Raw genomic sequence first — 11,927 nt, 5'->3', positions numbered from 1 at the left:
TAAACTATCCATTCAATTTTGTATCCAATCAGCCAGGCCCTTGTTCAATTTAGTTGGTAGATCTAAAGGAGATTGTACTGTATAATCGGGATTAAAACATGGTTGAGATTGAGGGAGTAAGTGATCCTGGGTGAGCTGACATTTTTACTTTGACAAAGGTAAAACATAACAATATAATCTGATAATAAAAACCTCCCAGAGGCTCTAAACCTTCCTAAAATGAGATACAAAGTTTGCATTGAGTTGAGCACTAAAGTATCTTTTCACCTTCCATTACCACTAAACCCTACCATTTTGTTTTATTTTTTTTCTACAGGTTTAGGATTTTAATTTGAAACGAAAAAAAAAATCCAGGTTTATCAATGGTTGCAAAAAGATAACGATTGGGGAGAATTGTGGAAAAATGAGTTCACTAAAGCCAAGTGGGCTTAAAGCACCTTCCAAAATAGCGAAGCCTGGCGCTTTAACTGCTAAATCTTCTGCTGCTACTGCTGGTAAGATATTAATATTTTTTTGCCTCATAAATGAATGCATGTTCCTTCCACTCCTTAGTAGTTTCTCATGTACAAGTGGTTCCATTGTCTTTAGGAAATGTGGTATTTTACAATCCTGCCAGGGATCAAACCTCTCCCAAAGGAAATGCTGTGATGGAAAGGTATTTCACATTACATCTCTGTAAGCCTGTTCATACTGAGCGCGTTTTTAAACTGCAGAGGAGCCTGGTACAAACTTTTAAATCTAAAGTATGATGCTATGTAATGTCAGTCTCTATTTTTATGTTGTCCTCTTTCGGTCCTAATATTGTAGTGTCAGTGAATGTATTTCTTCTTACTTTCCATGTTTCTAAAATACATAGTGGTAGCAATTTGGAATTGTTCCCCCATATCCTATTGTCACTGTCGCAGAAGAAAAGAAACGCCTATATATTTTATTGCTGAGCTTTTCGCTGTCTCTTTCCACTAGGCACATTGCAATGTTCCATTTTACTTGCCTTATATCACCATTCCATGTCCGCATCAATTTAGTTGTCTTTCTTTAACTTCAATCATGTTAGTTAAGGTGGCGTAATAACCTGTATGTTAGTTTTTTGGCCACTCCTATGTATGGAATTGATTGCTATAAATCTGTTAATTACTTTAATTACTCTTTGACTACTTTTCCTGATGATTCATTTGTTTCCAGTTTATTATGATTGCAGTTTCAGCCAACTCTTTAAAGAAATATTAATATACTAAGATTTAGGGTGTTTTCACACTTGGTGCGATTGCCTGGTCCGAACCCGAGTTCGATTGCTCCCCCCTCCCCCTGCCCCCAATGGACTGTGTTCACATACGATTTTGGTATCCGAACCGAGGTACACTTGTGTCATCAAGCTGCAGCCAGCGCGTACTCATGTTGCTTGGCAACCGCTGTAAACCAGAAGGTGCCAAAATGGATAGAATTGCTTGATTTGGTACGATTGCGTTCTCATCAGAAGCGAACCGTACTGGAGTTCACATGAACCGTACCCCAGACCACCCTTTTTAAATGGACTCGGGTACGGTTCGCGGGTGCGCACCTAAGTTCAAAGACAGTGTTCACATCCTCAAAAAGAACCAAATTCTGACGTCAATCGAACCCGGGTGCGCACCAAAAGTGCTAGTGTGAAAACACCCTAAAAGTGGATGATGGATACAAAAATGCAGGGAAAACAAATGAACTGTATGTAAGACGGGGCCATCTTTTAATGATTGGACCCTGGGCAAAATTTTCTCTCCACCCACAAGCACCCGCATATCCCCCACCCCCCATTCGCATGCAATTCACACTCTCCACCGGCTTTGAGACATACAATAAATAGCAGTTAGACTTGAAATCAGTTTACTGCAGCAGATCAGGCAGCAATGGTTTGCCAGGGGTTACAGCATATCATTACCACTCACTGACTGGTTGCTAGAGGTTACAGCACACATTACAGCTCACTGAGTTCCTAGAGGTTACTTTCTACTTGGTAATCGGATGCTAGAGGTTATATCTTATTACTGCTCACCCATTGGTGGCTGGGGGGGGTTTGATCAATGGAAGTGGAGGGGGGAGGGGGATGTGTGGCAGTGCTGGGTTAGGTGGGGTGGGGGGGGGGGGTGTTGGGTTTCAATGGCAGTGCTGAGGGATTAATGGGATGAGTGGCAGTGGTAGGGGGATAAGATCAATAACACTCACTTGTTGTCCTCTGTCAGTAGGTGTCCAGTCTGTTCCCCCTGCCTGCATGTGATAGAAGGGGATGAGAGGGGAAAAGAGCGGATGAGAGAGAGGAGGTGGGGGGGGGGAGGGAGAGAAGGTGAGCCAGAGGGGAGTGAAGAGACCCAGCCCTGCCCCTGTCTGCAGTCTCTCCTGTGCCCCCCTTTCTGTGTGTGTGTGTTACATAGTTAGGTTGAAAAAAGACATCAGTCCATCCAGTTCAACCTATGATGTGTGTGTGTTTACTGTTAACTGTACACTGTATACCCCTGTATGTTGCGGTCTTTAAGGTGCCCATCTAATAGTTTTTTGAAACTATCAATGCTCCCTGCTGATATGACTGTTTGCGGAAGAGAATTCCACATCCTTACTGCTCTTAAAGTGAAGAACCCCCTGCGTATTTTAAGGTTAAACCGCCTTTCCTCTAGTTTTAGTGAGTGGCCACGTGTCTTATTGTATTCCCTTTCTCTAAATAGGTTTTTCCATATGCTAGGGTAATCACCAGTACAGTATTTGTACATTGATATCATATCCCCTCTCAATTGTCTCTTCTCCAGAGAGAATAAGTTTAGTGCTTGTAGTCTTTACTCATAGCTGATGTCCTCCATTCCCCTAATTATTTTTGTTGCCCTTCTCTGGACTTTCTCCAGTTCCAGCACATCCTTCCTGAGGACCGGTGCCCAGAACTGGACAGCATACTCCAGATGTGGCCAGACCAGAGTCTTGTAGAGTGGAAGAATAATCTCTTCATTTCTGGAGTGAATCCCCTTTTTTTATACATCCCAGTATTCTGTTGGCTTTGCTTGCAGCGGCTTGGCATTGCATGCCACTGCCAAGCCTGTTGTCTACCAGTACCCCCCCCAAGTCCTTTTCCATCCTAGACTCACCCAGAGGTTCCCCCCATAATGCTTTTCTTCACAGCTGCAGCAGGAGTTACACCTCTGTCTCATTTGCTGGATGTAGTGCAACACATTCAAGTGAATGGGGCTGTGCTGCAACCATCCTTCAACCAACCACGTGCAATGCATGTGGTTGCAGTATTCCCTCCTTACTGCCTGTCAATCACCTCCTGATTGCTTTTCAGAGGAATGGCAATCAATTATGCACATGTGAAAGAGCTTTGTGAGCAGCAGAAGGGACATCTGGAAATGTGGAGGGTGTTCTGTATGCCTTCTTACTTACCAATTACGCCTGAGGCTCAGGCAGACAGGATCTAAGCTGCTTCATGCTCTGCATTCAGATCTGCAACCTCTACATGCCCACACAGCAAACCAATTTGCTGGTAGTTTGTGCCCATCAGGTGGGTGAAGTGTGGGGCAGATAAGGAAGGAGATAGGAAGGAGGGGGAGCAAATCTTCCACTCTGCAGCCTCTTCATGTAGTACTGTGCTGTATAGAACCTCTGTCTCACTAGCTCACTCACAAGTTCGACACAGCGCAGTGCAGCCACCCAATTCCCAAGCAGAAACACCGGGGGCCATCAGTGACTGGAGGATTAGAGCAGCAGTTGCGATTTTACTACATGTGTGGGTGTGTGACAGAGCACAGTGCACCTCCCCCTCTTTGGGCCCGTGTGCCCTGCAGACACTTGCATCCATTATGATACGCCACTGGGTATGCTACTATGACAGGGAGGTTGCACAACCCCCTGGAGCTAGGGGTGGGGTCACAATTGCTATGCCTATTTTCCCCATCGCAATTAGTGTTTTCTTTTTTTGCAGATTTTAAAAAGAATTATCCCAAATGGGTGTTTTTTGCTATCGGTTGTATTTACAAAGCCATTTGTAATCTCTTGCTACTGTAATTGTTCGACTTTTTGAATGTAACATGTTTTACGCTCCCTTCACACATAGGGGCTGATTTACTTAAAAAAAAGTGAAATTGAGTGAAAAACTGATGCAGCTATGCATGGCTAGCTAATCAGCTTCTAGCTTTAGCTTTTTCAATTAAGCTTTAACAAAAAAACCTGGAGGCTGATTGGTTTCTATGCAGAGCTGTACCAGAGTTTGCACTCTCCAGTTTTATTAAATCGACCCCATTGTGATGTGAAGCATTGTGGTAACGTACATTGCCTGTGTTAACATGCACTGTTTTAAAGAAAAACATAATTTATTGGACCTAATACATATAGTAGTACTTTGTCCCATGTTGGTAGATGATGCTTCCTAACCCTAGCTGTGAGGTCTGGACTCCTGCCCCCCCCCGCCCTTTCCTCCTAAGAACTTAACCGCTAGGAAGAAGGCTTTATGATGGTAACTTCTCTTGGCTCAGAGCACTTTCTCAATACAAGATTTGGCAGGAGGAATATAGAATAAGGGTGCACGTGCCAGACCTTATTGCTAGGGTGGGAAGCATCTAGTGACATGGGACCTGTACTTTGTCCCATAGGGCACAAAAGATTATAAAATGGTATCCAAAGGCAGCCCATTCAACTCACAATGCTGAAAAACTATACGTGTACATTTAGTATGATGCATAGTAGTTGTGTTGAAGCACAGGTCTGTTTGCCCTCACTGTAGCTGTGTGTTGGGGTTGCGGCTTTGAAAGAAAAGGTTTACAAAAACCTGGACACCCCTTCTTTTACCTTTTTCAGAAATGGAGGAAAGTCTCAAATCAAGATTTTGGTACAGTACTGAATTGCTGTTGACGGGGACTGCACATGTCTTGGTTCTGTCAAGGAATTTATCTATATGGTAGCCTGAAACTGTAACACAAGTTTTTATGTTCTTGAATAGGTCTTGGTAATGCTTAACTTTTTTTTTATTATTTTTGTTTTTACAACAGCCCCTCCTGTGAAGGCAACAGAAAAAGCTGCTAGCGCACCACCTTCAGATGTTTCTGAAGAATTTGTAGATGACTTCAGAGTTGGGGAACGTGTATGGGTTAATGGCAATAAGCCTGGATTTATCCAGTTCCTTGGTGAGACTCAGTTTGCTCCAGGTCAATGGGCAGGAATTGTACTGGATGAAGCAATTGGTAAAAATGATGGCGCAGTTGCCGGAGTCAGATATTTCCAGTGTGATGCCTTGAGGGGGATTTTTACAAGACCATCAAAATTATCACGGAAACCACTTGAAGATGAGACGAATGGCGAACAAACCACATCCAGAGCTACCTCACCTACCTCTGTGTCTTCTGTAAATGTGTCCCCTGTCCCTGCTGTTGCAGCAACCCCTCTTAAAAGTGCTGCATCTTCTAAGGAACCTGCTACACCTGCCCAGCTGAGCAACCTCACTCGGACAACAAGTGAATCAATTTCAAACCTTTCAGAAACTGGGTCAGTCAAAAAAGGGGAACGGGAACTAAAGCTAGGAGATAGGGTTCTAGTAAGTTGATTTATATTTATTACATCCTAAAGCTTTCTGCCTTTAAAAAAAAAAAAAAAAATATATATATATATAGCTTGGTTTGATTTGACTGTTGCCGATTTTGATACTACTGTAATGCTATTTAGACTTACCAGTAATTGCTTTATATTCACAGGAAATTTAGAACAATATCATGGCCGTGTGTTGACATAGGAGCTGTCTACCTAAGGCAGGGGTGGGGAACCTTTTTTCTGCCAAGGGCCATTTGGGTATTTATGAAATCATTTGGGGGCCGTACAAAATTATCAACTTAAAAATGTGCCTGTTATATTTGGTCAAAAATTGAATTAACTCACCCCTAATGTGATGGCTGCAACTGCTTCTTTTTGGTGAGGTGTGTGATGTTGGCTGGTATTGATGATGTTGCTACTCGCAACTGGTTTTCCAGGTTTGCGTCGGTCAGTCTGGAGCGCAGTTGACTTTGTGGTGGTAAGTTTTGAAAAGAACTGCTGGCGGGTAATGCTGGTGGGTATAGCTGGCTGGTACTGCTGGCTCAGGCTGGTACTGCTGGCTTGTACTGTGCTGTGGGTACTGCTGGCTGGTACTGCTGTGGGTACTGCTGGCTGGTATTGCTGTGGGTACTGCTGGCTGGTACTGTGCTGTAGGTACTGCTGGCTGGTACTGCTGTGGGTACTACTGGCTCTGGCTGGTACTGCTGTGGGTACTACTGGCTCTGGCTGGTACTGCTGTGGGTACTGCTGGCTCTGGCTGGTACTGCTGTGGGTACTGCTGGCTCTGGCTTATACTGCTGTGAGTACTGCTGGCTCTGGCTGGTACTGCTGGTTCTGGCTGGTACTGCTGTGTGTGCTGCTGGCGGGAAATGCTGGCTAGCAGCGGCGCCGCGCTGGAGGAAGAGGCGATGTTTCCTGTATTGGTCAAAGGCGGAGTGCATTTGATATCACTCCGCCTTTGACTCACTCGACTGTCAGAACGGAGCCAGAACTATACAGGAAGCATTGGCTCCGTTCTGACAGATCAGCTGAGAGACACAGACTCAGCTGCACGGGGGGCCGGACCAAATGACTTTGAGGGCTGCATACGGCCCCCGGGACGTAGGTTCCCCACCCCTGACCTAAGAGATATTGAGCATTTCAAATGACTGAAAGTCCCATATCATCTGTTTGAGAGAGATGATGAAAACCGCATCTGCTGCATTTTTTCTTTTGAAAGCCCTATAGTGCTCTGTGACACCACATTAATAACGTTTTTTTATAAAAAGTAAAAAAAAAAAACTCAAACCATTATTGTTTCCCTCCCAATCTGTTAAAAATATGTAAAATGCAAGGATGGACTACAAAAACAAAATGTTAAATAATGTGATACTGACACATTTTAAAAAGGAGAAAAATACTGGTTTCAAAAAAGGCGATTCCTAGACTAAAGTTTTAGATTACTTCAGGTTGGACAAATTAACGTGACACTAAACACACTGATTAAAGTGGAAGTAAACTTCCATTAGTGACTATTACCTATAGGTAAGTCTATAATAAGGCTTATCTATAGGTAGTGTAATTTTCTTGTTTGTTCCTTGACGGACACAGCGCCTTATCTTCTTGACCATTGAGTTATACTGCCCCCTAAAGGAGTAGGACAGTAGGCAGACTACGCCTTTGGGGCAGTCCCAGGGAGTATACTCCTCCCACTCTCTTCTATAGGTATTGAGTTTTTTTTCTGCCTGATCAGGAGTAAGATATGAAAGAAGTGCAGCGCTATAGTTTAAAAGGAACTATGACAGTTCCCAATGCAAGAAATAAAGTGCATGGACATCCAAATCCATGAAATAAACACAATCAAAAGTTCATTATAAGTGTTAAATAAAGTTCCAATGGTAAGTGCAAATTGGATAATCTAAAAGGAGGAGGTGAATCGTGATAATGATGTCCCGTCACCAACACCAAAATGAATACTGCGCTCACCAGATGTTTAAAATATGGTAAAATGAGATCGGTGCTAATTCAAAGAAATGTGTTTTTAAATAATCCGTAAATCCCTGTGATCAATAATATACCTTCAAAAATAATTCCGTGTAGTGGAGGTGATCAATACTTTCTAAAGGAAATCTGATTGTATAAACTATATGTAGTAAAACTGATTTTCCAAAATCGAAGAAAATTGTGTTGTGTATGGTGTGAGTGATCGGCGGTGTATCAGAATGAACTTCCAAAAAATGCTGTGAATTACTGTGATCGCAGTGTACACCACCAAATGCAAATAATGAATCCTAAAATACCGTGATAGTGAAAAAAATACGAATCAAATGTCCAATAAATTGTCCAAAGTATAGTGAAAGATGAATCAATAAAAATCCACAATGCAATCAAATGGATAAAAAATAGCTGAAATGAAATCCAGGAGGACCCAAATATCAAGGGAGTCCCTCTCCATGGGGAAAAACTACAAACTAGCAGCATACGCGGATGATGTCCTTTTGTTCATCACTGAGCCCTTAGTGTCCATCCCCAATCTCCTCTTGGCCCTTACATCATTTCGCACTCTTTCCAACTTAAAAATTAATTACTCCAAATCCCGTGCCCTTAATATTTCCTTGCCCCCATCGCTCTTGCGACTCTGCCAAACCAACTTCCCCTTTCAATGGGACGCGTCGTGGCAGCCCTACTCCCTATACATGTCCCCCCAGCCTTCTTTAAATCCTACCAACGTCTCTGCTCTGACTTTGTCTGGGGTTCCCAGAAATCGAGGCTTCGATGGGACACGCTTACCCGCCCCAAATTAGAGGGAGGAGCGGGACTACCTCACCTGCTCAAATATTACTGGGCATGCCACCTTTCTCGCATAATCGACTGGCACGCCCATGCGGAATCCAAAGATTGGGTAAACTTAGAGTCTGCGATTGCCACTCTACCTGCACGTAACCTCCCTTGGGTGACTCCCTCTAACACGCCACGCCCGATCCTACTTCATCCTGTTACCGGTGCGACTCTACGCCTCTTCCAAGTGATTCGTAGAAAACTAGACATCTCACCGAAGTTTAGCCCGCTCTTATCATTATGCTCTTCCCCTGATTTCCATCCGGATCTTCCGTACGTCCCCTCCACTGGTCCTTCCTCTGAGATACCCTTTCAAGCACGCCACTTTTTCACGGATTCCCGACCCCTTTCTTACCAGGACCTCCGCCTTAAGTACCCTTCAGCCAATATTCCTTTCTATAGCTTCTTACAAATAAGACACTTCCTTCACAACACGCAGCCCGTAGGGGATTGGACCCGATCCCTCACAGCTTTTGAACGACTTTGTGATGCTCCGGGTCCGCATCGCCATTTAGTGTCGATACTTTACACCATGCTCTTCCCGACTGCTCACGCCCACACTGATTTACTCCGCTCTCGCTGGGAGGGGGACCTGGGGCTGACCCTCTCTTCGGAGGACTGGGATAACGTATATTATCACATGCACAAGGGATCCTTGAACGTACTTGCCCAAGAAACGGGGTTCAAACTTTACACCAAATGGTACAGAACACCTGAACTGCTACACAGGTTTTCGACAACCAACTCTCCCAATTGTTGGAGATGTGGCTTGCATAGAGGCTCCCTTCTGCATGTATGGTGGGAGTGTCCCCTCATCCAGCCATTCTGGGCGGAGGTACACTCCATAATTCCCCGCATTACTACCTACACACCTGACTTTACCCCGGCGCAATATTTGCTTCACCACACCTCTTTATCCTTCTCCAGCTACAAAAAATCCCTTACTTTACACCTCATAAACGCAGCCAGGATGTGTGTACCCTGCCACTGGTTGTCCACCGCCCCTCCCACAGTCGCCCAATGGCTGAATCAAATGAAAAGGGTTGCAGAGATGGAAGACATTGTTGCCCAGGCCAAAGACACCACTGACAAATACTACAAATCATGGGCACCTTGGATACATTTTACGACCCTACCAGAATGCATTAGGTCAAAGACCTAAAGCCTTTTAAACCTCTTTAATGAAAATTACTTGAATACTTATTTTAGGTACTTGTATAGCATTTTCAATTTACGCAGCGCTTTACATATACATTGTAATTTTCACATCAGTCCTTGCCCTCAAGGAGCTTACAATCTAAGGTCCCTAACTCCCATTCATACACACATCGTAGGGCCAATTTAGACCGGATCCAATTAACCTACCAAATAAGTCTTTGGAGTGTTAAAGGAAACCGGAGTATCCGAAGGAAACCTACGCAGAGACAGGGAGAACATGCAAACTCCAGGCAGATAGTGTCATGGTTGGAATTTGAACCAGCAACCCTTTTGCTGCTAGGCAAAAGTACCTTTAATCCAATGTAGAACTCAGTATGCATTTTTAAAGGCACAGGGGACATGCACTTCCACCAACAGGTTTATTTGATTTAGTGTATGAACACAATTAACTTCCCTCATTTGGTCCCTTTTCAGTCTGGTCAACTATTGAAAGCATTTTGTTATCTGTTTGATAACTGCAAATAATTCCTGCCAATGTTGCCTGTAATCTTGTGAGCTGGTAACGTAGGCAGCCCGTGCAAAAATCATTTTTTTTTTTTGTCCAAGCAGCGGAATGGAAATGATCCAATTCCCCCATCCACACATTCGAGGAGGATAGGGGAATCCTTCCCGCTGTGGTGCATTCTGACAGCAGGGAGCCTTCCCTGCCATCAGAATACAATAAGTGTTGCCAGCTATAGCCGAAGGCACTGGTCATTTTGGGTAAAACCCAAAACCCATTGGACTGGTTGATTGACTTTTGTAGAACCAGCCTGCCCATACATATATTGAAATTCGGCCAGTGCCTTCTGAACTGGCTAATTTTTGATCCATGTGTGGTTAGCTTTACTGCTGCCCTCTTATTTTGCTTTGTTCTTGGCTCCCTCCCATGTTGACAGTTTATTTTTTCCACCCCTATAGATACTGTACAGTGTTTCCCTAGGAGAGGAAGTGTTACTGGCAGGAATACAAAGTGAAAATGAGAAAAAAAAAAAAAATTAAAGCGACTGCAGACGCTTCATCTGAGGACTAGTAAACTGCAATATCTTCCATTTTTGCTCCTTTGTTTAGGTGAACTTTACATCTTCACTAAATGTTTTGGCTGTTTGCCTGCCTGGGTTTTAAATTTAAATAATAAGCATTCAAACAAGTAATATACAGTGCCTTGAAAAAGTATTCCATTTTGTAATGCTACAACCAAAAACGTAAATGTATTTTATTGGGGTTTTATTTGATAGACCAACACAGTGGCACATAATTGTGAAGTGGAAGGCAAATTAATGGTTTTCAAAACTTTTTACAAATCTCTGAGACTGTGGCGTGCATTTGTATTTAGCTCCCTTTTACTTTTAAAGTCTAGTGCAGGGGTGTCCAAACTATGGCCCTCCAGCTGTTCAGAAACTACAATTCCCATCATGCCTAGTTTATGTCTGTGAATGTCAGAGATTTACAATGCCTCATGGGAATTGTAGTTCCTGAACAGCTGGAGGGCCATAGTTTGGACACCCATGGTCTAGTGGAACCAATTGCCTTCAGAAGTCCCCTAATTAGTAAATAGATTGTGTAATTTAATCTCAGTATAAATACAGCTGTTCTATGAAGTCCCCAGAGGTTTGTTAGAGAACCTTAGTGAACATACTGCTTCATGAAGGCCAAAGAACACACCAGACAGGTCAGGTGTAAACTTGAGGAGAAGTTTAAAGCAGGGTTAGGTTATAAAAGAAATATCCCAAGCTTTGAACATTTCACGGAGCACTGTTCATAAGCTGAAAATGGAAAGAGTATGGCACAACTGCAAACTTAGCAAGACATGGCCGTCCACCTAAACGGACAGGCCAGGAAAGGAGAGCATTAATCATAGAAGCAGCCAAGAGACCCATGGTAATTCTGAGGGAGCTGCAGAGATCCACAGCTTCGGTGGGAGAATCCATAGGACAACTATTAGTCGTGCACGCCACAAATGTGGCTTTTATGGATGAGTAGCAAGAGGAAAGCCATTGTTGAAAGCCGTAAGAAGTCCCGTTTTGCAGTTTGCGAGAAGCCATGTGGAGGACACCGCAAACATGTAGAAGAAGGTGCTCTGGTCAGATGAGACCAAAATTGAACTTTTTGGCCTAAAATCAAAATGCTATGTGTGGCAGAAATCTAACACAGCACATCACCACTGTGAAACATGGTGGTGGCAACATCATGTTGTAGGGATGCTTTTCTTCAGCAGGGACAGGGAAGCTGGTCAGAGTTAATGGGATGATGGATGGAGCCAAGAACAGGGCAATCTTAAAAGTAAACCTGAGACTGGGGTGGAGGTTTACCTTCCAGCAGGACAACGACCCTAAACATAAAGCCAGAGCTACAATGGAATGGTTTAGATCAAAGCA

The 11,927-nt window shown here is 43.6% G+C and overlaps 1 protein-coding gene across 1 annotated transcript in view; it reads left to right on the top strand.

Moving 5' to 3' along the window:
• The first annotated feature begins 321 nt into the window (after positions 1 to 321).
• LOC309544739 (uncharacterized protein) overlaps positions 322 to 11,927 on the top strand; it is a 368,721-nt gene continuing 357,115 nt past the window's right edge. Inside the window, exons 1-2 of the mRNA XM_082243716.1 lie at positions 322 to 494; positions 5,001 to 5,542. Coding sequence (XP_082099842.1) covers positions 404 to 494; positions 5,001 to 5,542 — 633 coding nt within the window. The 5' untranslated portion in view covers positions 322 to 403. The remainder of the gene's footprint in view (positions 495 to 5,000; positions 5,543 to 11,927) is intronic.

This window comes from Pelophylax lessonae, assembly GCF_965119305.1.
Source record: "Pelophylax lessonae genome assembly, chromosome: 1".
NCBI lineage: Eukaryota > Metazoa > Chordata > Amphibia > Anura > Ranidae > Pelophylax > Pelophylax lessonae.
This window is presented reverse-complemented; position numbering and strand designations above follow the sequence as displayed.